This window comes from Falco cherrug, chromosome 6 (assembly GCF_023634085.1).
Source record: "Falco cherrug isolate bFalChe1 chromosome 6, bFalChe1.pri, whole genome shotgun sequence".
Taxonomy (NCBI): domain Eukaryota; kingdom Metazoa; phylum Chordata; class Aves; order Falconiformes; family Falconidae; genus Falco; species Falco cherrug.
In genome coordinates this window covers 63446335-63472672 of record NC_073702.1, presented here as the reverse complement: position 1 = coordinate 63472672, position 26338 = coordinate 63446335, and the positions used below count along the sequence as shown (strand labels likewise).

General features: G+C 45.3%; 1 protein-coding gene across 1 annotated transcript; it reads left to right on the top strand.

Annotated features, from left to right (window-relative positions):
• The first annotated feature begins 2067 nt into the window (after positions 1–2067).
• MARCKS (myristoylated alanine rich protein kinase C substrate) lies at positions 2068–6396 on the top strand. Its single transcript, XM_055714626.1, has 3 exons — positions 2068–2816; positions 3054–3226; positions 4366–6396. The coding sequence occupies exons 2-3, from the start codon at positions 3128–3130 to the stop codon at positions 5113–5115; spliced, it is 849 nt and encodes a 282-aa protein (XP_055570601.1). The 5' UTR covers positions 2068–2816; positions 3054–3127; the 3' UTR covers positions 5116–6396.
• The last annotated feature ends 19942 nt before the right edge of the window (positions 6397–26338 follow it).

Genomic DNA, 26338 nt, shown 5'->3' with positions numbered 1-26338 from the left:
AGCAGCCTGGTGGGCTCAAGAGGTCAGTAAGGGGTTAAATCTTGTATTTGCACCTCACGTTCAACGGCTTGGTTTAGAAGCAGAGGTAGTTGTCCAGGTTGTAGTGCACTGCGAATGGCAGAGGCAGCGTACACATATTCCAGATTTCCTGCTTGTCCAGAGACTCTCCAGAATAACTCGTGGAACCAAGCGTCTAGAATAACATCAGTCAAGGCTTTTTCTTTTAAAGTTGCAAAACATTGAACTGGTTGAAAAACATCAAAATCATAATGCAAAGCATACACCGTCAGAACTCCCACAGTTGGTCTGTGAAATTTGTCAGTGACACTACTCTGAAATGCAGACGTAGCTACGGTGGAAAGCAAACCTGCATACGCCTGTGCAGGTGAAATTGCATATACCCGTGCAAGGTGCCCAGATGGGTTTGGTACTGATTGTGAAGTCCTGTCACGGTCTTCCAGGAGGTCTTCTCAGGTGATCGGTCACATCAAGCAGTGTAAAAGCAAACCACAACACAACACCCCAAAACCACCACCAACGAAATCACGATCTGCTTAATATCCAGATTAAAAGGAGCAGAGAAAGCCCTGCGCGTGGAGTCCCCTCGGGAAGCGGCGGAGGATCACGGAGGACGCTGTCCGGTGCCCGCGCCCCGCGGTCGCGCCGCCGTCACGCCGCAAGGTGAGCCCGCTCCCCGCAGCGCTCCATCCCCTTCTGCCGCCGGTGCCCGCCGCCGTACACCACTCCCCGCGCACGCCGGGGGGGCGGCGGGCGAGAGACCCCCGGGGAGCGGCTCCCGCCCCCGCGGCCGCCGGGAGCGGCCGCCGCGGCGCCCCCGGCCCCACCCGGCCCCGCCGAGCCCAGCCCAGCTCCGCAGCAGCGGGCCCGGCGGCCGCAGGTGACGCCGGGGCGGGCAGGGCCGCCCCCGCCCCGCTCCCGGCCCCGCCGCGGAGCCCCCGCCGCCCCCCAGCCGTCGCCAGGGAAACCGCCCGGCGGCGCGGCCCCGCCGCGAGAGACCGGGGCGCGGCGGCGGCACCCCCGCCCCGCCGGGGGCGTTCACGCCGGCGGGGCCAGAGGCCGCCCCCCGCGCCGGGCCCGGGGGACGCGGGTGTTGCCGGCGCGGGGTGCGCGGCTGCGGGCGGGGGGGCGGGCAGCCCCGCGGGGGAGCGGGGGCCGCTGCGCCGGGCTCGGCGGGGCGGGCGGTGGCGGCCGAGACAAAGGGAGCGGCGGGCAGCGGCGGCGGAGCTGTGTGTGACATGCGGCGGGAGGGAGAGAGGGAGGGAGGGAGAGGCTCCATCGCCCCCCCTCCCCCCCCCCCCCCCAAAAAAAAAACCAAACCAAAACAAACCACTCAACAGCAACAACCCACCCACAAAACCAAAAACCCAACCGAAGGGCCCTTTTGCCCCCAGGAAAGGAAATACTCCCTCGGCCGGTTGAAGATAACCGGCGCCCTCGCCGGGGTTACGGAACGGCGGCTGCACAAAGCCCACTGGCCCCGCGTAATCCGCGGGGAGAGAGAGGCGGGCGGCGGGGCCGAGCCTGCCCGCTCCGCAGCCCTTCATTATCGCAGCAATTTTAACATTCTTGTTTATAAACAAGAGGCGTTTGGAGATTACCCGAGCTTGGGAAACGATCGTTCTGACGCTCGTTTCTGCTCCTTAAAAGGGGATGGGGGTGTCGGGGGTCGGTGGGAGGGGGGTCTAGGCCAGTGTTCCCCGCATCGCACGGCGGAGGGAGGCGGCCGGCTGCCCGCACACCCCCACGCCCCCAAAGGAAATCCATCGGATCCGTGCTATTTCCCCCACCCCATCGCTGCTAAGCGCTCCAGATCACCGTTAATTCGCATGCATTAGTTTCGGGTTACATCTTATTCGAGGGTTTAAATTCAACGTAAATACACAGTCGGGGCTGGGGTTTGGGAAAGCGCCGATGTTTCCCCGATAATGTCGCTTCGCCCACTACTGGGGTGCATGGAAACGTAATCTCGAAATGGGTCACCGCCTCAGAACATACTTTAAAATCACAAATCAGGAATAATCAGACAGCAGAATTAAATTACAGCCGTAGGATAATCGCAAAATATTTTATTCCAAGCCAATATCGAATGGGGGAGGGGTCCGTTTCTGCTTCGGCAGCGGCTCCAGCCGCCGCTGCTTTAGCATTTGCAACATCTGGCCTACAGACCTACTAATTTCGACTCGTGATCTCGTTTGGCGAAACCCGATCTACGTGGTTCAAATACCTTCCAAATTGGGGGCGATTTAACAATCGCGACCAATTAAACCCAGGGAAGAAAAGGGGGGGAAAAAAGCACCACCAAAGAAAAAAAAAAGGCAGCAGCAAATCCCCTCCTTCCCCTCTCCCCCCGCCCCGGGCTCGCACACACTATCTGTTGCTCTCTCACGGCGGCGGCGGGTGGGGGCGGGCGGCGGGGCCGGTTCGGACTCACACTCGCACTCGCACTCACACCCACCCGCACGCCCCTCGCACCATTGTCCCTGCCCGCCCGCCCCGCTTTATCGGGGTGTTTTGTTCGCTCCCCGGCGCGGAGCTCTCCGCGCCCGCCCGCGCCGCGCCGGAGCGGCACATTCATTATCGGCCGGGGGCTGATTTCAAACCGCTGCCATCGCGGCTCCATTGTTCGCTGGGCGGCCAGGCCCCGCCCCCCTTTGTGTGGCGCGGCGGCGATTGGCCGGCGCCGGGCGGAGGGCTGCCGTCACCGCTCGGGAAGCCCATTCATCTGTGCACTTGGGCGTTGGACTCCGCATCTTATTAGCAACCAGGGAGATTTCTCCATTTTCTCCTTGTCTACAGTACGGCTACAAATCTGGGATTTTTTATTACTTCTTTTTACTAAACTTGGGCTCCTTTTTTTTTTTTTGCTCGACTTTTTCCTCCCTTTTTTCCCCCTCCCTCCTGTGCTGCTGCTTTTTGATCTCTTCAACTTTAAATTTTTTAAAAGGAGTGCATTATAATCGGTTCTGTTCTCTCTTCTCTTTTTTTTTCCCCTCTGGTGTGTGTGTGTGTTGCTGCTGCTGCTGGTCGCCCAGTATTTATACCAACCCAACGCTCTTTGTTTCCCCTCCTTTTGGATCTGTTGAGTTTCTTTGTTGAATAAGACAGCATGGGTGCCCAGTTCTCCAAGACCGCTGCAAAGGGCGAAGCCTCCGCCGAGAAACCTGGGGAAGCAGTGGCTGCATCTCCATCCAAGGCGAATGGACAGGTAAAAAAAAAATAAAATTAAAAAAATATTAAACCTACTCCCTTTTTAAAGCCAACTTCGACGGACTGTCTTTCGCATCCTGTTTAATTCTTCTTCCTTTGATGCCCCAGTGGCACATTGAATGGAGAATACGATCAATCCTTTTATCTTTGCAACTCGAGGCAAAGGAATAATTTCTTTATTTTTTTTTAAACGGGCTTGGCTGTGAATGATTCGTTCCTTTATCTTTCCTGCGTGGGGGGCAGAAAGGGGCACATTTTTTTTCTTTTTTTTTTTTTTTTTTCCTTTAAATCTAAATCCCTCGTGTGTTATGGTGAAGCGTCCCAATGGCTCGTAAACGGAAGGATCTTATACCGCTTGGCTTTTCTGCCCGCTTAACCTCCTCCCGAAGACGCTCGGTGACTAGCGCGGAACGCCTCCGGCGGTAGCAGGCTGGCTCGATAGCGGCGGGGGCCGGGGCCGCCGGGCTGGGGCTCGGGGGCTGCGGGCAGCGGGCAGCCCCCCTGGGGCGGCAGCGCGGGCAGGGGCTGTGCCCCCCGCCCGGTCCGCGGCGGCTCCGCCGGGGGATCGGCAGCCGCGGGGCACGGCTTTCTGCCGCACACACACACCCCCCCCCCACGCGTGAGCCGGCTGCCGGGCTGGCCGTGCCCCCGTTGCCCCACGCAGCGGCGTTGCGGGCGGGCACCCCCCGCCGCCCTCGCAGCTGCCGCCCGGGGCAGCCAGCCGCGCTCCGGGCGCCTGAAAGATGCAAATGCCGCGGAGAGGGGGGGCGGGGGCGCCTCGCCGCACCGCCCGGGCGGAGAGGGGCAGCGACGGGCGGGGGGGCCGGGGCCGGGCGAGCTTTGTTAGCCTTCCCCGCCCCGCGCCGCCGCCGCGGCTGGACGGGGCGCGCCGGGGGCGGGTGTGCGCGGCGCCGCTGCCGCTGCGTGGAGCCGCGGCGCCCTCTGGTGGCCGCCGCCCGTCCCGCCCGCCGCGGCCAGGCCAGGCCCGGCCCGGCCCGGGCGGCGGAGGGCCCGGGGGTGTGAACCAGCGTCGGCTGAAAGCGGGCGAGGATAGGCCGCCGGGCGGGGGGGGCAGCGGCGCCCCAGCGTTTCCCCACCCTGTCGGCGCCGCCGGTAACGCTCGTCGCTGTCTTGCAGGAAAACGGCCACGTGAAGGTGAACGGCGACGCCTCCCCCGCGGCGGCGGAGGCGGGCAAGGAGGAGGTGCAGGCCAACGGCAGCGCGCCCGCCGAGGAGACGGGCAAGGAGGAGGCGGCCTCGTCGGAGCCCGCCTCCGAGAAGGAGGCGGCCGAGGCGGAGAGCACCGAGCCGGCCTCCCCGGCGGAGGGCGAGGCCTCTCCCAAGACCGAGGAGGGCGCGACCCCCTCGTCCAGCAGCGAGACCCCGAAAAAAAAAAAGAAGCGCTTTTCCTTCAAGAAGTCCTTTAAGCTCAGCGGCTTCTCCTTCAAGAAGAACAAGAAGGAGGCCGGCGAGGGGGCCGAGGGCGAGGGCGGCGCGGCCGCCGCGGCGGAGGGCGGGAAGGAGGAGGCGGCGGCCCCCGAGGCGGCGGGCAGCGAGGAGGGCAAGGCCGCCGCCGAGGAGGCCTGCGCGGCCGCCGCCGGCAGCGCCGAGGCGGCGAAGGAGGAGGCGGGGGACTCGCAGGAGGCCAAATCGGACGAGGCCGCCCCCGAGAAGGCGGCGGGAGAAGAGGCGGCGGCGGAGGAGCAGCAGCCGCCGCAGCAGCAGCAGCAGGCGGAGGGGGAGGCGGCGGCGGGCGCCGGCGCCGCCACGAGCGAGGCGGGCAGCGGCGAGCAGGAGGCGGCCCCCGCGGAGGAGCCGGCGCCGGCGCGGCAGGAGCCCCCCGCCGAGAGCAGTCCGGAGGGACCCGCCGCCGAGTCGGCGGAGTAAGCGCCGCCGCCGCCCCTCGCCGACGGACTTTTCTTCCCCCCTGTTTGTTTGTTGGAGTGGTGCCAGGTACTGGTCTCGGAGAACTTGTCTACAACCAGGGATTGATTTAAAAGATGTCCCGTTTCTTTTTTTTCTCTCCCCCCGCAGCTCCCATCTCAAATCGTTGTGTGTTGCCGCCATTCCAACGGGCGGAGGGGGGCCCCCCTCCGCCCTCCTGTCCCACCCTCTATATTTTGGTTTTTTGTTGATTTTTTTTTTCATCAGTATTAATGTTCTCTTTTGGTTGGTTCGGGTTTTTTTTGGTTTTGTTTTTTTGATTTTGGTTTGGTTTTGGTTTTTTTTTTTTCTCCGTACTTTGCAGCTCTCTTCATATTATAAAACTTTTCCCGATCGGTCTATGGACATGCCCATATATGAAGGAGATGGGTGGGTCAATAAGGGATATCAAATGAAGTGACAGGGGCCGCAGTGGGGAACACGGGGTGCGCAGCCCTTGCCGGGAGCGCGCCCCGCCAGAAATGATGTAAGGGGTTAGTCTTTTTTTTAAAAGAAAGTTATTACGATGTATTTTGTGAGGCAGATGTTCTATAAGGTTTACAACACTACAAGTCTTGATTAAGAAGGAAAGGAAAAAGGAAAAAAAAATAAAAATAAAAATCAATACCCAGATAAAGAGATCATAGTCTTAGGAATTCATTTAAACCATAGGAACTTTTCACTTATCTCATGTTAGCTGTATCAGTCAGTGATTAAGTAGAAATACAAGTTGTATAGGCTTTATTGTTTATTGCTGGTTTATGACCTTAATAAAGTGTAATTATGTATTACCAGCAGGGTGTTTTTAACTGTGACTATTGTATAAAAAAAACAAACAAATCTTGATATCCAGAAGCACATGAAGTTTGCAACTCTTTCCACCCTGCCCATTTTTGTAAAACTGCAGTCATCTTGGACCTTTTAAACACAAATTTTAAACTCAACCAAGCTGTGATAAGTGGAATGGTTACTGTTTATACTGTGGTATGTTTTTGATTACAGCAAACAATGCTTTCTTTTCCAGTTGTCTTTGAAAATAAAGGAAAACTCTTCAGATGCAATGGTTTTTTTGTGTAGCATCTTGTCTATCATGTTTTTGTAAATACTGGAGAAGCTTTGACCAATTTGACTTAGAGATGGAATGTAACTTTGCTTACAAAAATTGCTATTAAACTCCTGCTTAAGGTGTTCTAATTTTCTGTGAGCACACTAAAAGCGAAAAATAAATGTGAATAAAATGTATAATTTGGTTGTCTTTCTTTTATGGATACTCTGGTAGCTTAAAGGGACTAGCCGGTATTGCCTAAATTTGTATAGAGAGTCATGTGTGCTGTTAGCACTAGCTTTGAGAACTACCTTCCTAGATCCTGGATTCTGTAATACTGTGCGTCTTAAGAGAAATTGGGCAGTGCACCAGGTAATTTTATGATAGGCTTTATCTGGCTTTAAAAAGAAGACTGGAAGGCAGTCTGAGCATGTACAGTGTATGATTCTCCTGTCCAGGCTCCATCTTGCTTTAAAGACTGGAGGTATCCAGCATATTAACACCAAGAGGTATCTTGCCTCTTGAGGAAAATAAGATTTAATTTGAATTGCTTAGGGTGGGGCGCTGAAATTTTTGTGCTGAGTTGCTTAAAAATTAAGCTTTTGAACAGATGTCCCATTTAAATGCCATGGTATGCTGGTCCTACTTAGGTACCTAGATGAGTAGCTTGAAAACTTTAGCCTGGAGGGAGAAAGGGGAAATTAACACTGCCATTCTCAAAGTAATTAAAAGCAATATTTTCTGTTTTTTTCCTCAAGTGCTACTCCCAAATACAGGTGAGTTACAAAACAGATTTCAAAATTTGTCTATAAAAATAATCACTTGGTGCTTGCCTTTAATTGTTAGGCTTTTTTGGCTAATTTCCAGCATATTGCTCAGGGCATATTATGCCTTAATAAAACAGTGGGTTCATGCAAGAAAAGCAGCAGAGTATTTGGAGGGTGGAAATTGATTCAAGAAAGTGTTGCTTCTAAGTTTATAGGAGAAAGTTTAGTGTTACACTTATTTGCTTCCACCTAAATTTTCAGCAGAAACTCCTTGGAAGCAATTATGATTCATTTTATGAGAAAATGGCACGTTAGCACCTTGTTCCCTAAAGAACAAAGCCTAAACTGAATGAAGTATAGTAGATTTCCTGCTGAATGCATACTTTTTGTTGGTTTTTTATTTTTTTCTTTTTTTCTTTTTTTAATTCAGCTGTCTACCATTTTAACTTTGGCTTGTATGTACTCTAGTTGCCCTGGTATTTCTCTATAGCTTTAGAAATGTATTGAAACTATGCTATAATTGCTGAGGGACAAAAATAAATGGATGTAAAACAAGATCCTCCACACCAGTGTCATTCTTGGAGTACATGTGTTTGAAGTCTAGTGCATAACTGCTTTGCTAAGGGGTTTTTATAACATGGCTGTAAAAACCTGTTCTGAGACGCATGATGTCTTGGCCATAGAGTCAATGTCTCTTTTTAATAAATATATATATATTTAAATCCAAGGATTCTTAAAGAGAAGTCTGAATTTCTTCTTTCTTTTTTTATTTTTCTTTGTCAAACTGCATGTGTACATGTGAAGGTAATAATCGCTAGCAAAGTTCTTTTTCAGATTTTTCCCAGCCAGCTCTCCTCAAACTTTCCTGTGCTTTCCTCGCTCAGCTGGTGCCGTTTTCTGAAGCACATCCAGTTCCTGGGGGTGCAGAATTGCTCCTGACCCAGGCTTCTGGCCTGGGACTTTGTCGTGGCTTGGCTTGACTTAAAATCCCTTTCCAAGTCCTAACAGTAGTAGAGCGTGTCAGAAATACATCTTAAGGAGACCAGCTGTGTGGTCTGCTCTTCTGGTTCCAGCAGTCGGGTGAGATTCGATGATACCAGTTTTCCACTGTGCGCTTTTACAAGGCGAGAATCAGAAGGCGCTTGGAATGGTGGAAATAGAGGAGTCTTGAACGGCTTCCTCCTGCCGAAGAACTGTGCAAGAGCATCCCTCCTCCCTCAGTCCCGAGGGACCGAGTGGTCACTCCCGTGCAATTGCAGAATATCCTTATTTATGTACAAGAAAAATGAAGGGCGGTGGGTGTTAGTGACTGGTGAGAGGGTTGATCTTACTGAGAGCACTTTATACCTTTTTTTTAATTGTATTGGTTGCCTCGGTGAAAATGGTAATTTTAGTAAGTATTGTAATTTCAACAAATTCCCTCACAAGTGGAATGTGTGTGACTTTAAAATGTGTGATTTCAAACTGATTTTCCTATCTTGTGGGTTGCTGTCGTTCTTTTTAAGGAGAATTACGTTAGTGCAATGAACAAGGTAACTTCTGCTGTGCTGAAACCATGTCATATTTTTAGATAAAACTTACACTGGAATCTAATTTTGCCAGACTAGGGGTTCTAGAGATTTACTTCTTTTACGTCTATTTACTTAGACCAAGGCAGCAGCCTTCCTTGATCAAGGTCCAAACTTGGTTGTACAAAAGTCCTTTCAAATTTCACGCCTATCTTTGTAATATTTAAACTGAATTTCAGACTCTCCAGATCACAATGTCAGACCTCAAGTACTCGAGTTCTCTGTCTGGTCCTGGTAGTTATTGATGTGAAATTGTAGAGACTTTGCCTTCAGGCCGGGAAGCAAGGCAGGAAAAGGGAAAGGCAAGCTGGGTGAGGGCAATGGAGCCTCCTAGGCTTTGGCTTCAGCTGGACTGTGCTCACCTTCCCGCTTGTGCACGCAACCGCTGCACAGAAATCAGGTGTCCAAGTATCAACTTCTGACGTACCTAAAACCTCCTGTTGCTTGTATTTGATGCAGATGTTGCATATACGAGTGTTTTGCTCCTTTATTATGAGAGAGGATGTTGCCTGTGTTTTAAGAATGCTTTTTGTTATCTAATACTGTCCGAAACAGCTAACTCTTGAACTTCCGTTGCAGATGAGTCATGCAGATACAGGTCAAAGGTTTTAACCTGCTTTGGTTGGTTTGGTTTTCCTAAGTTGTGAGTCCTTTTATATAGCTTTTTTTTTAAAAAAAAATAAATCTAGTTTAATACATATTCTAGTCTGAAGCTGTAATACCGGTTAATGGTTTCCTGCAAAATCAGTCTCGTGAATCCAGTCTTTATACTATTGTGTAGTGAAAGAGTAGTAAAAGGTCATCATTGGTGATACTGGACTTGTTTCGGTGTTTGTTTATTAGGTTTTCATAGACTTAGGTAAAATTTGTTTTCCGTAATGGTGTAACTTAGTTGAAAGCATCCTGTTTCTATATTACGGGAAATTTTTTTCACCACGCTCAGGTCACTGAGGTAGAATAAAGCAGGTACTTTTCTTCCCAAAGAATGCAGCAAATGAAAATCGTATATTGTGTTTACAACATCTTGTAGACAGTGGGGTTAATTTGTCCTCTTTACAATTCTGGGGACCTCAGCTAATTGACAGTGAATGGAAGCTATTGCGATTGCAACCGAGTCCAGCAGGGCAGAGGCAAGCAGGCCAGGCAGCCTCCTGTGACTTGAATAAAGGAATGTAAGAGGTGGTGCAACGGTGAAGTAACAAGGTTGCTGCAAGCCTCTGTATTAGCTTGCCCTGGGGTGCGGTGGTGAGCTTTTAAGGCCTGTTGCTTGTTTGAGGATTTAGAAAGGAAAGCTGTAGCAGCATGTTTCATGATGCATTTACTGAGAGAAGCTTTGAGTGAGAGTGCTCTGAAATGGGAACATTGCCTACTCGGAAGGTCAGAGGAGGGCCAGCAGTGGGATCAAAATTATGATTACGGCTAAACAGATGAGTGACCAAAGTGTTGCCCCATGAATAAAGTACAAAGTTAGGAATATGTGCATTTGGGCTGTATTATTGAGTATGCTTTCTACACAAAAGCAAGCGTCTTGGCTTCAGAATGCCCCTGTTTTAGGATATGGATAATGTTATCTGATAGAGGTGACATAAAACTTCAGTCAATGCTTTCAGAACGTTTTGAAATCTTGAGGAGAGTTACAAGCATTATTTAAACAACTTTGTCCTCAGTCTTTGCTATAGAAAGACCTGTTTGTCCAGAACAGGACTACCAAGATACACTAGGGGAAGCAGGACATTAATACTTGCAGTTAGAAACACACAGACCAGATACATGGCGTATTAGTTCTCAAAGCTATAATGAATTTAGCTGAAGTGATGAAGCCATTAGTTATTTAAAATATATATATATATATTTATTTTTTTTTTTGGTGCCTAGCACAATTCTGATTTCAGAACAGCAAGTATGGGGAAACGTTGCTGGTGGTGTATGCTTGTTATCACCAAGCAGGTAAACGTTCCAGGACTTAGGATTCTTAGGTTAATTCTTGTGGCCGTGTACATGATAACCTGCACTAGAAGAGTGGTGGAGAGGAATTGTTTTGAGCCAAGCAATGCTACCTTCTGAGGTCCTTTCCAGGACCACAGCTGATACTGTTGGTGATGAAGTTTTTGATAGTTGCTCTTAGCAGAGACCACAGTGACTAGGGGTTTATTTTTAGGTACAGTCCAAACTAGACTCTGCCTCCTGAAGTTCATCGCTTAGGTTTTTTTGTTTTTTTTAAAAAGAGAGAAAATAAAATACCTGTGCATCTGTTGGTTAGGGTACTTGCTGAGTAGCTCTCTGTTGGTATTTGCTGAGTAGCTCTGATAGCTGCAAGAAGTGACTTGCTAGCCCATACTGGAGTAGTTATCTCTCTGAAACTTGGTATGTAGACCCACCTGAATATTTCAAATTAAATTGATAACAAAAAAGCCGTGTTTACAAGGGTGACCTGCCATTCAAAGGAAACAAACCCCATTGCGGAGCTGTTGCTAATAGGCTCCTTGTTGGAAAAGAACCATTCTGGACCAGTAAGTGAAGATCTGCATAGGCAGGGCCTTTACAAAAGGAGAGCAAGAAGAAAAAATAACCCACTGAACTTCAGAAACTAAAGGAAGAAACTGCTTTTTTTCCTAGCCCTTTGGAGCAAGGCTGTCATAGGTGTAAAGTACTTCTGTCTTTAAAAAAAATATAATTAAATCACAAGATAAAAACTGTTTTCACCAGAGTGCAAAGCCATGCCCCTTTCAGAAACCACTGGGGAAACCAGGTCCAAAGTTGATGAAGGTAACATTTTTCAGGAATGAATCATTAGGCCAGGGATAAGCCCTACATCACAGTTCAGGAGCCTGTTAAAGCAAGCTTATCCGACGCAGCACCTCTGAGGAGACCGAGCAGCAAATGTTTTCCATCTCAGTAATCAGACAAAATGGCAGAGATCATGGACTGATATTCTGAATACATGAAGAAACTTGATATTTTTCCCCTGGTCCTATTTTTGCATATCCTACATAAGTATTTGGTTTCTAAGAAATATCCAGGAAGAAAACTTAAAAAACAGTGAAGAGAGAATAATTCCAAAATTTCTCTGAATCCATTTCCCTGTATGTTTTTATACAAGTATATTTGAATTCTGGGTTCATATTTTATTCTGCTGTTTAATGTCTAACTTTACGAGTTAGTGCTCACATGAAGAAACAATGTCATATGTATACTAAATTAGATGATTAATTTTGGAAAGGACTCATTTTGGCCTCATTCTTCCATCACATGAGATCCATGAGAGGGAAGTTAAGCAATACAGAGCACTTCTAAAATTCCCTTATAAATATTGCTAGTAATAAGAGAAATACACTTGATTCTTCTTGCAGCATCTACCTGCAACCCACCTGAAATGGAGTGTGTGCAAAAAAAGGACAAGAAAGTGACTGCATTTGCATGAATTAAGAGACCGAAGACACACAGGACCACACTGGCAAAACAGACAGGAGCACTCTCACATGTTGTGACATTTCACGAATGACAAAAATGAAATGCTGCTGGAAACTTACCCTCGTTATTATAAATGCGAGAGTTTACACCTTGGAGGTTCATCAGGTCTAGCTTTTCCCCTGCCTCCACCACATGGAGTCTGTCTAATACTTGACAAGCCTATACATTGAAATAATGATGCAGAAGAAATGTATTTAAAAGCTCATGTGGATAAATCACCAGAAAAGTTCACTATTCACAATGTAAAAACTGTAATTTTTGGTGATCATTGATATCCACTGAATGCTGTATTACCTGGTGAATTTTTTGCCTTTGCATGAAAAGTTGTCATTTCAAGATCATGAAGCTTCTGATGTTATTATAAATTTGGCCAAAGGGGAGAAAGAGAGGGAAAACATCTTTCCAGGGATGTTAGAACAGGACCATCAAGATTCAAAGCCAACTGTTCTCTGCTTAAATCCCAGTGCAAATCTAATCTAATCTAATCTAAAGAGGCTTTAGGGCTTTGACTTGTTGTTGTTATTGCATACATGTTATGATATTCATTAGTTTAATAATCTGCAGATATATAGAGATAGAAACAAAATAGTACTTCTGAAGTTTCTCTCCTAAATGCTTCATCGTAGACATACCAGGTGTAACTGCAAGAAGCAATCACTGGAAACATTCTGCATGGCTCTGTCATGGAGAGATGCAGAAGATGGAAGTGCTAAGTTGTTCCTGAGGATTTTAGGAGAAATAATACACTCTTAATCTTTTGTGAAAATTATAAAATGAGGATCATGTGTAGCATAATTTAAGGAAAGCCACACAAGTTCAAATGACACTGTAAAAGGGAGCTAGCTGAACACAAGTTGTTCCCAGTAGCACTTGAGTGAAGCAACTTATACAGTAGTGCACCATTTGCGAGTGAAACTGGGCATTTTAAAATTTTCCATGATCTTACTGCAGGGTTCCTTCCATGTAAATCTGTTGCATTAAAGGCAATCAAGTAGCAGATGACAGTGAAGTGGCCAGCTGGGAAGGAATCCCAAAGGAGGAGCACGTCTGGGGACCGCTTCTGAACAGCAGCACAAACAAAGGTTTGTTCCTGTAAGAATTACTATTTGGAAATATTTATATTGTGATATGGGCTCAAAAGGTCTGGATTAAATATGAGCCTTGCTTGTGCCCCACACGGTGTAAACATATATGAGAGACAGTCTCTACTCTGAAAAAGCTTCCAGGCTAAATGCAGAAAGGTTAGGCTGTTTCACTTCCTACCATTGTTAAAATCACATTTCTATTTGTCTTGGTCAAGATTATGAAGGGGGAGGGAATGAATTACCAACTTCCTTTTTTTTTCCTTTTTTTTTTTTTTTTTAAAGATGTGTGTTATTCCCAAGATTCTTTTCTCACATCATGCTCTTTGCCTTCATAAAAGTAAAACTGATACTGAAAGACTTGCCATCCGTGTACAAGTGGCTAGGACATTTCCATCGCCATACATAGTGATGGGCATTTTAAGTAGTAAGAAGGATTAAGTTAGAAGTGGCTCGAGTGAAAAGATCACGAAGCCCAAAAACCTTGATATGTAGGTAGGAACACGTCCTCGGTAGCTCTCTAGTGACACCTCGAGGCCACTTTTGTGTACTGAAACTAAAATACGTTTCACTCCGCACTGGCAGCAGTTCCGGTCCTGGGAGAAGTGTGGGTTTTGGGAAGGAGGGAAGGAAGGTGCCTAGTTTAGGGAGAATATTTGCATGTAGATATATGGGTTTTCTTTGGGGGCTGCTGATTCTTTATCAAAAGTCATCTTCACCTTAACACCCTGAATTTTCCAGTTATTACTCGTGATTCCTAGGAGTATTAATAAGAAGTTTGCCCAGTCCAAATTGCATTTAAAACTACAGATATCAAAAGAAAATGCATAAATTCCAGCTGACATGTAGAAAAACAAGAGAATGGAACTACTGGGAAACTGGGTCAGACCCATCTGAAATGCCATGTGTCCTCATGAACCAGCAGGCTGATGAGCTGAAATGCATGTGTATATTGTGCATTAAATAGAAGGAAAAGCATGTTTATTAGATATTTTTCATACTTATTTTCAGATGGCATTGAAAGAAAGTGGCTTCACTGGTTTGTAAAATTGACTGTATTCACTATTATTTCTAGCACATCACACCAAATTTATCAGGGGCACTTACCCACAAATTACAAGTTTAAAAACTTCTCCAACTTTTCCTCTAACATAGACAGGAATGGTAGTGCAGGGGTTGTCTGATGACATTTTCACCATCATGTTGTATAAATCAGCTAAAGTGGTAAAAATGTTTGTGGTTTGGCTATATTTATAGTCTCTGTATTGCTAGCAGCATGGGAGAGCTATGGGAGGGAATTTCCCTAAAACTGTTATAGCCAGCGTAACCACTGAGACATCTAGCACTTGTTGCTACCAAGAGTGTTAAACTTGGAAAACTCTATCCACAACATGCCAAGAGGGGGAAAGAATAAGTTAAAAGAATAATTTTAAAAAGTTGTAGTCAAAGGATTTCACACAGCATTATGAAATTAGCCAAACAATTTCTGAGCCATTAGCGAGAGCTTTTGACAAGAGAAAGGAATGGGATTATCTGGAGAACTGGAGAAAGACAAATGCAATACCTATTTTAGATATGGTTTCACAAAAGAACTGGGAAAAAAGAGGAGTGAGAAGCGATTAGGGAGTAAAAAAAAAAAAAAAAAAAAGAAGAGACTGGACGAAGGACAAAGAGACATGGGCCTTATGTGGAACCACAACACTATGAAGCAAGGACTAGGGAAATTACAGACAAAGCAGCCAACTAAAATAACTGAAAATACACTACAGCAGATGCTTTTATAGGGGAATAAAATAGTAAGAAATGGTCAAGATCAGATTTGCATGAACAAAACATGTCAAGTCAGTATAATTTTCTCTTCTGACATTATATCCAGCCTAGTAGTTCAGTGGGAGTCAGAGGCTGTGATGGATCTTGACTTCACTAATATTTTAAATGCTGTCCTGTGCAACATTTTTATAAGCACCACCAGGGAAAAAAGAACTAGGAAAAATAGGTGCTGAGCAAAGTCAACTGAAAAAAATAACCTCAGTGTATAACAGTAGGTGGTTTGCTGCCATACTGGGAGGACTCGAAGTGCACATAAAAGGAAACTCAAAACACTATTGCACTTCACATGGTAATAAACTGGAGACATGATCCAGAATTCAAGCAGTAGTTTAGCAAAGGACTGTGCTTCAGGAAAGAGAAGAAATCCAATTCAGAAACAGCAAATGGGGACTACCCGGGCAATGGGAAAGGAGGCTGGGATGGCGGTGGCTCACAGACAGTACCAGTCAAACATTAGTCCTCTTCCAAGTGCAGCAGCTAGGGCTCAACAGGGTCATTTTGAACATCTTTTAAGAAAGATGCACTTCAAGAGCAATCTTCGGCAATATGGAAATTGCACAGGAAGGCAACATGCATGCTTTACAAAGAAAAGTCGGGATTTTGTACTCCAGGTAAGGAGAGGTTTGGAGGGCTAGGAGTTTTGTTTGATTTTTCAACACATGAAAGGTTATAATAAAGAGAAATCAGTTGGTCTCGGTGTCAGCTGGAGGCAGGACCAAAATAATTAGTATAGTTTGTAAGAAAGAGGATATTGCTTAAGTTTTAGGAAAGGATTTCTAACTGCAAGCATAATTCAATGGTTTAACAGATTACACAACAGGAAAGTTGTGGAAAACCTTCTTTCCTGTGGAGGTTTGAGGTTAGAACAGATAATCTGAAAGGGACAGTGTGTCTTTATCCTACCTTAATGCCAGTGGTGGTCAAAACTATAGCTCAAGATCCCTTCCCTACCTATATGTCTTTGCTTTAGAATTGTAATTCAGTATCATCATTTCCAAAAGGTCTTGAGAGACAGGGAAAGCTTTGTCTTGTGTTTCAGTAAAAGATAAGCCGCTGTACAGGAAAGGGAGGGTACAATAACAGTGGTCCAGAATTTACCTCATGAAATACATATGTATAAACATCCAACTAAATAAAAATACACATGCACTGACAGAGCCACATATTATTCTCAATGCAGTTATCAGTAAGGTCTCTAAGCAGAAACAGATTCTTGAAATAAATAAATTGTTTTTAACATTTATTTGATAAAATAATAACATAATATGCCATTACAAGTTAACTATTCAGTCTAAGAGGTGTACTCTATTAAGTGTTATACACTCACAGCAAAAATTAGATCCCCACTAAAATCTATAGCCTGTATGGAAAAAGAGTTGCAAGCAAAACAGCACTGAACTATTGCCATTCTGCTTTCATGAGAAGGAACTGTTTTTCCAGTAGGAGTGTCCCAGTCCTTCAGCATTTGTCATTAAACCACCTGAATTAAATGTCTGTGGTGACCAAAGGTACAAGGACTGTCTGGTAAATATAGCAATTTACAAATCTACAAATATATATATATATAAAATAATCTACGATAGACCCACGGCAAATGTGTTATATATCTAAATAGTGTTGTAGAGCACAACTGTACATGCCAAGCATGTCTATAACATGCTGGCCAATAGCAGAGATTAATTGGAAAATAACATTTTTAGGCAAAGAGAGAGTTACTCATCATTCTCCACTGAGTTCTCCCTTTTGGACTGATCTTCAGCTACTAAAAACAGACCCACATTTTCATAGTCTATAACCCATGCTGCATATTTACTGTGTGTAAATACATATATTCACATATACATACCTACACACATGGATTCTACAAGCAACAGCAGTGATGACCTTGCTTACCTCGCTGTACTCACCACATTTGAACGCCTTGTGGGTTTCAGGAAACATTGTTAGGTGCTCCATCACAATTTCATTTACTACATACTATGTCTACCCAGGACACACTGCTCCATTTGATGTTTTTGCCTAGTGTGTGCATTTTAATGCTCTGCTATGAGTGTAACTGGTCTTATTTCAAGGGAAATTCAGCCACCTGCTCCTGTGTGTGTCATTTAATTCGTCACCCAAGTGCCAACAGGTAGTGCAGTGGATTTCTGCCACTCCGCAAGCAGTAATCAAATGCAAACAAAGTGCAAAGTAGGGAGTAGAAAGCCAAGGTTGAGGAACTGTCAAAAATAAAGTTACACTTGAAAGCTTAACTTGGCTTCTTTTAACAAACACAGTTTTCATGGAAACTGTAATAATGTCCTCCTGAACATGAAGGATTTTTTGTAATGTGCCTACCTCAGCCAGCACATGGGTTTCAGTAATAGGCCTGCAACCGTCTGAGATGTGGTTATTTATGCAGTAGATCAGCAAATAAAACAGTAATGCAGTGTTTCTCAAAACAGAACAGAATGAAGTCGATGCCGCTTACTTCCCTATAATTCAGGTAGCAAAATAGGAATGACAAAGGACTGTTGCACGCTCAAAGCACTGAACTAGAGTCCCAGGGAAACGTGCTCTGCCACTGTCTCTGCCACTGGTTTGTCATACAGCCTTGGGCAAATGATTAATCCAATGTTTGAGAAGTAATTTGTGGTGGTTTTTTTGCAGATTGCCTGAATATTTAACAGTCTAGCCTAACAAAATGGGAACAGTCTGTCCTTTGGTATTTAAGGTTTTTCTACATGAGAATGAGGAGTGAAGATGTTCAGAAATTTTGTTTTTAATTGCTCTGCACTGTAGCTCTCCCTGTATAAGGAGGAATAACATAACTCCTTGACTTCACACATGGATTTGATGTCTAGGCTCCCTTTATTATGTCTGGAGAAAGTCAGCTACCTGGGAAAGACATTTCCAATGCCCTGCTCCCAGCTGCCCTGTTTAGCCAGTGGGAAACACAGCAAAGAGGGGAAAGGAAGGATGTGGGGGACTTTCTACAGATGTTTTTATGCACTTATTTTTACAATAGCCGAGAGTTAGAGTGCTCTTGGGAACTGCTGGCAAGCTTACATGCCTGGCTGAAGAGATTTAAATACCCATCTCACAGAAATATCCACCCCCTGCAATGTATTCTTTCTTGCAGGAGTGTAGTGGGAAAGGGAGATCTTAATGTCTCTTTCACTGAGGCCATCCCATCAGGCTCCAAATTATTGGATACTTAGTGGACCAGAGGACAAGCTACCTTAAGTCTTACTTTTCCCTGGATTTAAGTACTTGAATTTAAAGGCTTATTCTTTTTCTAAACACAGCCTTTTGTCAAAGCAGGTTGTAAGCTTTATAAGAATATAAAGTAGGAGTGAAGTCCTAGCACTGTTGTAGCAACTTCAGCCTTTGTGATTTTCTAGTTTTTAAGTGAGCATTTGCCAACTTTTCTATTTAGCATAGTTTTTATATGTTATTTCTCTGTTTCAGATAAAAAGGGCAAGAAACAGTCTAGCTGTACACATGCAAAATTATGTCATAAAAAATGTCATTGCAATGACTTAAAGTAAGGTCACCAGGTCTGGCGCTTAAACTGGTATGAACTGGGAAAGAAAGCTGACTACACTCTAAACCTTTTCATCCCTCATATACTGAAGCAGTGGCATCCACTCTGACTTTTTCAAGTCAATTGGCCTTAACAGCTGGGGTTCTTGACAAATGTATCCATAACTGAGATGTCATTAAAGATATTCTTAGTAAATGAATCCCTGGCAAACTCATTTTAAACAAGGGTTTAAAACTAAATTAAGAAAAAGGGAGAAAGAAAAAAATGAAAGAGGTCTACATAGTATGCAGAAAAATGACAAGTTGATTTAAAACTACTTAACCAATTTTCTTCAACGCGAGAGTGTTTTCTTGAAGAGGCTATGTTGTAAGCCAACATAAAAATTTCTGGCTTGCCTTTTTTGACTTAAACAGATGCAGAAGATTTCGATAACAACATATGGAAGATATTTTTTTTTCACATTCATTTAGCTGAAAAAAATTTGTGCAAACTTCTCTGACACAATCCAAGAGCAAAACCAAATATGGAAATCCTCAGTCCCAGAAGAATGTAAGAAATTAATGAGAGGTGCTAAGCTGAAGCTCAAATGAAAGTTGGCACTAAACTCTACCTAAACAGTCATTAGGATGTTTTTTTTTAATAGAGCTGCAGCTGTCTTGGGTACTTTGTTAAGAAAGAAAAAAAAAAAAAAAAAAAGAAAAAAAAAGGACCCACAAAATCCTCCCTGGTCACTCATGAATCTTTTAAAGGTCAGCCTCGCCAAGCTCATTACTAGAGTTTGAGATGTTCCACCAGGCCTTTAAAGCAATACCACTTTTACTCTCCCTCGCTCACTCTCTCTCTCTCCCCCCATATGTCTTGCAGGAGAGAAGTATTGGCGCAGTGAGCCAATGAGCATCAGCCCCGATTTTGAAAACCATACATTTTTAAGTATGGCTGTGAATGTTTTGGTGAGCAGTGGAAATGGTAATTGTAGATGGTAACTGTCAGAAGAGAAACTAGTAAAGGCACATACCCACACCCCGCCCCCTTTAGGTCATGGCCTTATGTAATACTACAGTATCTTTGTCATTTGTACACAATAAAGGTTTTATTTGTATATTTGCTCTGTATACTGTGTTGCTGGGTTGCCAGTTTTACCAACTGAGTTATACAATCCACAGTGAAAGCACAGTTAGGCCCATGTGAAGCAAATTTTTGCAGTGTAACTCTCTTTCTCCTCTCTATGGGGAGTGTGAGATGGGGATGCTTTCATCAGCCAAAATGCTCTGAGGCGGGGACAAACCGGGAAGCAAGCACCCGGGGTCTTGCACCCCAAGCAGGCCAGTGCCACTCATGTGGCATAAGTGTAAGGACAACGCTGTAGGCAGTGCCCATGTTAACTGTTCCCCCAGCCCATGGGGACACTCATGAGCAGACAGGCATGGATGTGGTGGCACCCACACTGATACCAACATGTCCTGCAGGAGTAGCGTTGGTGGTTGGAAGAGGTGATGCTCCAGCTGCCCTGGCCAGGTCTTCTCCTGGCCACCACCCCAGCCAGGAATTGCAGCATGAGCTTTCCCCAGCTGCAGACCAGACCCTGCAGCCCTGGGTGGTGGCTGCACTTGGACTCTGCTCAGAAAAACCTCCTCGGAGACGCTGAGTGCTGCCAGCAGTGTAACGCAGCGTGGCTCCTTGCAGTTGGGGAGCAAAGTTAGCTGGGTTTTGGCCATCTCTTTCACAGGAGCCCAGCAGGAGACTAAGGGTTCCCTCTGCAGAAACATAATGCTCTGTGGCTTGCTTGTAATTTGATCTATAGCTGTCAAGAGTGAATGCTGCCTGTACTTAGCAAGATGCATAAAATAGCATGTATAAGGACGCCCCTTGTTAAGGAACACCCATTGTTTAATTGTATTAAAGAGTGGAATGAATCATGATATTTATACAGCGAGCATTGCCCTAAATCCCTAGCATAAAAATATTTTGTGTGCAGGCCTCAACTGCTAATTGATTTTCTCTTGCTGTGCTTTATTCAGCTTTTGCTATGATGGCCTGAAATAAACAGCAAGACTTCAGTTTTGCCCCTTGTCAAAAACGGAATTCTGCACGCTTGCTTCATGGAAACCATCTAACTGACTTCAGTGCCAGTATGGAGCCCCTGCATGCAACAGGAGCTAGAGCTAATTCTCATTTACAGCACTGTGGTGTGGTAAATGCTGATTTAAATACGACTAATGATATAATTAATGGCCAGACTGGTTGCTTTTCATTATCTTGTTCAGCTAATCAAACACATTTCAAAGCTCCAAAGGAGTCAGTCAACCTTCAGAAAGTTGATTTATCAGTAACAGGCAGCCAAAGCTGTTCTGTAGCCCTTTCAAAGAAATAATCCTTTCAAAAACTAAGTAAGTATATGAACTACTTCCTGAAATAAATGTCTGTGCAATGAAAAACATGAGTCATAAAATGGTTTCTACTGATTTTTCTCCTTTACACCTTCAGGTTTTCTATGTTGTCAGCAATTTTAAATCTGAAAAAATCGTCACATTATAAATGATCAAGAAAACTTCATTAAAGTGTCTAATTCTTACAAACTGACCATACAAATTACCTAGTATGGAAGTGAAACAGCTACAATGGAAATGTCATGTCATACTATTGTACAAACTAGGAAGCATCATCAGAATCTGATTTTCCTTCCCTTTTAACTGAAATACTCATTTCTTCTCCAAAATTTACATTTTGCTGTTTAAAACCTCAGTGAAGCACCTTTTGCAGCTAGTTGTATGTATTCAAACCAGAAGACAAATGCATCTGTAAGAACACCTTTACCCTAATACGGTATGTCAGCCCTTTACCTGGGAAAAGCTGGCTCTGTCTCCCTGAGATGTTTCCATTTTCCTTTTCAAGAAGCACTTCTGACATGTTTTAAGTAGGGAAACTATTACATTAAAAATTTCAAAATCACAGGTCATTTTTTGAAGTGTAGATCATTAAGCTTAATTGTCCCTTACAGGAACCGGGCAAATCAAGCTCTTAAGACTTTTTAAAAAAGATCCAGCTGCTAAGCTTGAGGAAGATACAACTAGTCACATATTATTATTTTTTTATCGAACATGAGTAAAATATACTGTGTTGTATTTTAGACAACTGTATTAAGTATAAGCCTCTCTGACCGTTTTTGCAAAAAGGGATGGTGTCATTTTCTTAGTATTACAAAGTAATTTTGGCAATGTAGATCTGAGTTATTAAAAGACTTTTCTGGATCATAAGACCTGTAGTAATTTTCCTTCTCAGGAACAGTATTTTATTTTATAAGGGGTTTAGAACCAATGTGTGCAGCACAACAAAACGCATCTGTGTGAGGTTTTTGAAGATGCTGTGAGTGAGAGAAGAGCTGTGGTCAGCAAACTATCAGGTCAGCAATCCCACAAGCCTAATGCTGGTCACCCCCTCATGGTGGGGTCTGCCCGGCTGCTCTGTGGATCGCTATGCCAGCAAGGGTGTCACATCTCGGTGAAGGACCTTGTCTCACAAATTCATAGGGCACCTTAGGCTGCCACGAGCAAGACTCTGCTGCACAGAATCTGGGTCATCTCAGGCAAAACACCTGTCTCACAGCTCATTACAGCAGCATTTAGGAAGGCTCTTCCCCTTTGCATGTGCTATACGCTATCAGGCCTATGCACAACCCCATGACCTACTTTCCAGCCTAGAATCCACAATTATCTCATAAGGCTAGAAAGAAAGATGGCTCCAAAATCTTCCTGATGGCCACAGAGAGGGAGAGGAAAAACTTTTGCAACGCTAAGTGCCTGACCCCTCTTGGTGTTACACTAGACTGGTGGAACACCCTTTGCTGCACTAGAGAATGGGGCAGAGCTCTCGGACCACGTTGCCACCCATCCTCCTGGGCATTCAGGGTTAGCACTGCTCCTGGGATCACACTGCCCTCCAGATGTGAAGTGATCGACCTGGGGCTGGCAATTTTGGAAAGTAAGAGGCCTCTGCACGGCCCAGTGCCAAAGTGAGCTCCAGCCCTGCAGAACAGATCACTCTTTCTGACCCAGAAGGGCTGCATGGTATGCTCAGATGCCTCCCTGATCACCACAGGCCATCCTCACACTGCAATTAGTCATCTGCTTATGTCCCACACCAGTGTGTTTCAAAAAGAGACACTGGCTAAACTAAACCCACTTGCCCTCTGCTTGCCTTTTTATTTAAAATCTCTAGCAAGGAGGGGAGTAGAAGAGAAAGACTCATGCTGCAAAAGGGACATGTCATCTTCCCATCCCACCATTCAAAAAGACAGGTTCTCAAGCATCATTTAGCAGAATAGATGGAACATGTAGCTGTACTCTGAGTCAGCCTTCACATCCCGTTGGAAGTTTCTCTAATGCCCTTTCTCCCCTGTAAGTGATCAGCCTTCTGCCTTTGGCCCCTGGGCATGGGCAGCAGAGGCTGGGTGGGAAAAAGGGGTGAACAAGAGGGGATTACATGGGATGATCTGCCCCTAGCCCTGCAGGAAGAACAGCTCGCTGCCCCACATTCCTACCACATCTCAATGCCTCTTGAAAGAACACCCTTCACCCATGAGTTGTTTGACTTCAGATCCAAGTTCCACTTACCCAGCTTTTATCCCTCCTTTGACCCCTCCTAGGTCTGTGCTTAGAAGCAGCTCCTCTCCAGCCAGTCTATAAGCCCACCCCAGCATTTACAGCAGTCACCACCTTCCAGAGACAGGGCATGAAAGAGTGGTGTCTTCATCCTGCATAGGATAAAGGGGAGGGATAGACCTAAGGGCCTTCCCAAACAGCAGTTAGTCCCAAGGAGGCACACTGTGAAGCACAAAAATACTCTATTGTTGTCAAGTGCAAACAAACTTTATTGGTCTCACACAGAGAGGCTGCTGGCAAGGAGTAAGCTCTGAAAGCCAGTCCATGCTTGATAGCCTTCCAGGGACTCTCTGCCCCATTGGGACACTAAAAGAAGAGAAAATATGTACACATAAGCCAGGCTTTCTAACTAGGCTCAGCCTACATTGCAATGTTCACAACCAAAAAATATGCTCACCTTTGTTTATTGGGGCCATTTGGATACTCTGAGAATCTGTTCAGATTAGATGTATGTAAAGATCCTTCTCAGGCCGTGGCATGAGTTGAGTTGTTCCAAGAAAAACAAATGGGCTATGTTCTGGCCTGGTCCATAAAAATACCTGAAAGACAGAAAGGCCCCCATCCTTCTAAAGACCACATATCCTTAGAAACAGAATAAACAAAAGCAAGTGCCAATAGCCCTTCCCACCATGCAGTTCTGAAGCACAAACCCAGACAACAGGCTATCTGTCCATGCACTTGTTAGAAAGCATCTTAGTATAGGCTATGGAAGCATGGACAGGACACTCTGCCCCTAGAGATGAAAGCAGCCAAAACCAAGAAGAGAACTTTACATCCCACAGTGGTCCTATGACACCCTTCTTCTGACCTCTATACCCAGGAGTTCCTTTGCTCCCTAGAGCTACTGGTTCACCTGCCACTGGGAAGGGCGCACACTGCCAGCATTCAGGAAGCTGCAGCCTCTCCCACCATCACCTGCAGGGCTATGGGCAGTCCCACCACAGCAGCCACCTGCCAGCTGCAGAGGGGACACGCTGGGAGGCTCTGAGTCCTCCTTGTAGCATAGCTATAGTGCTTTACCCTCAAAATAGGCCTGTTACCACCCTCCTCCTTGCTCCCTGTGGCCACGAGAGACCAAGGTCACACTCTTCCCACTTAGCCTGTCCTTCCAAGTGGCCTGGAGAAAGCAGTTGTAGACCCATGTAACACCTACAAGAGCTTGTACTTTCTGGAGGCAATATGTGAAGTGCTCTGTGGGAAAGAGAGTGAACCAGGCAAGGTCTGTGCAGCTCCTACCCTTGTTTATTCAGCAGAAGTGGGATTAGCTAGAAAGGACAGTGTGGAAATATGTTTTTGAGGGACAGTGTAAAGACAGCTTGCCCGTCTCTTCATATCGTGTGCCCTAGAAAAGAAAAAGAAGCGAATCCTTTCTTTGGCTGCTGCAATTATACAGCTCAGAGCAGTCAAACTGTCTACCTTCCTATAGCAGATGTGACAGCTCTCAGTGCCAGAAAGTTGCATTCCTCTGCTTTGAAGACCAGACTTACAATCTATGAGCAGCAAAATCTAAAGGGAGCTATAAAGGTTTTCTCAAATAATAATAAAAAAGAAACAACAGCTCCAGCCTCAATTATACATGGAGGCTTTAGATCTGTTTTTAGTATTTTCACATGATAAAAGGCATCAGCTGAACCAGAAAAAGAGGACATGGGCCAGAAGTTAGGGTGCATTACAGAAGATTTCTGTCACTGCCCAGTGTCAAGCTTTCTTGGCCGTCAACAGACTTATCCTCAGGTCAGGGAGGATTCCTCTTGCTCCTTCCACACCACACCCGCACACAGGCAGCATGGTGAAGGTGGGTGGGATCTGTAGCCAGCCACTTCAAAGCAGCCAGCACCACTCAGAACTTGGCTCCAGTGGCCCAAAATGAGGAGAGCCCAAAGACATCTGTTTTACCTTTCTTCCTTAATTGCTTCATTTTGTACAAGTCACATTAGTGGTCTTTTCCAGTTCAGCCTACAGGAAAAAAAAATAATCTCCAATGAATTTTGAACAAGACTCCAACAGTTGTCAACGCTCAGAGTTTTTCTCCGTACAAATAATGGGATTGTAGTTGGGTTTTGTTTTGTTTTGTTTTCCAAAACAGTGTAGAAAATTCATCAAGCCATCACAAAATCCTCTCTCAGGCTGTTTTCCTTGTAAGGGCAAATGGCTTTTAAAAATGAGCGATGAAGTATAAGAACTGGAAACATTTTGGTCTGAAGTAGTATCTTGTTAGTAGTGTACATGTGCAGCTTGAGGGGCACACATAGTTCTTTCCTTCCTCCCAAAGCGCTCTCCTTTCAATGTTTAGCCTATATTAATGACATGACAGGCTTTAAGCTTGACCTTTTCTTAATGACCATGCAAGAGCTATGTAATCTTTATTTTCCTAATGAAAAAACATACTTGTGGGGAAGTTCTTCCTGCCTCACTATTTGCATCACATACAAAGTCTGCACCGCTCTTTGTCCTCCTCCAAAGTCCCATGGGATAACACTACTCTTTGGTCCCTGAAGATTTAACTTCACTGCCCCTGCTTCTCCCCAGAACTATCAAAGACTTGCCTGGGGAGGATGGATGGAGAGAAGGGACCAGTCATCCCAGTTGCCTGACTGCCTCCTCAAAGCGTGTAAGGTAACAAAAGATGCCATTGCCATTACCATCAGCACCTGCCAACAGCCAGAAAGGAGAATTAGAGTAACCCTGGCACAGGCTCCCTGTCAGGTAGGCACCCCTGTATTTTTGGCCAGTGTTGTGCATACAAAACCACACATACTTCTTCCGCATAGCACAAACACAGGGACTTCAGTCTACAGGGGCACCCCACACACATTGCCTGCCTCAGTCCTGCTTGTCCGGAGCACTGCTCTTCATAGCTGTGATTTCTCCAGGAAAACTGGACACAAATATTCATAAATCCCAAATAATAAACTAGATATCTTAAATTCTACCTAAACAGACTTTCCATTTTTTTTTTTTTTCTGGAAATACTGCAGTTCCCCTACAGATTCCAAATCAGGAGCTCAGTGAAAAGCAGAAAAAGGACCATATTTCTGATTTCCCAGCTTGTTAGTAGTTTTCCCTTCATTAGTTTACACAATTTTGCTTGTCCTGAAGACTCCTCAAAGCAAGGTGCTATCACAGGACTGTCTCCATTGCAGCTGTTTTTTAAGTAGCCATTTGGTCAGAGATGGGGAAGGTAATTGAATCTTTAAATATTTCTTCCTAGCTGTTGACAGGATCCTACCTTTGTGCTCC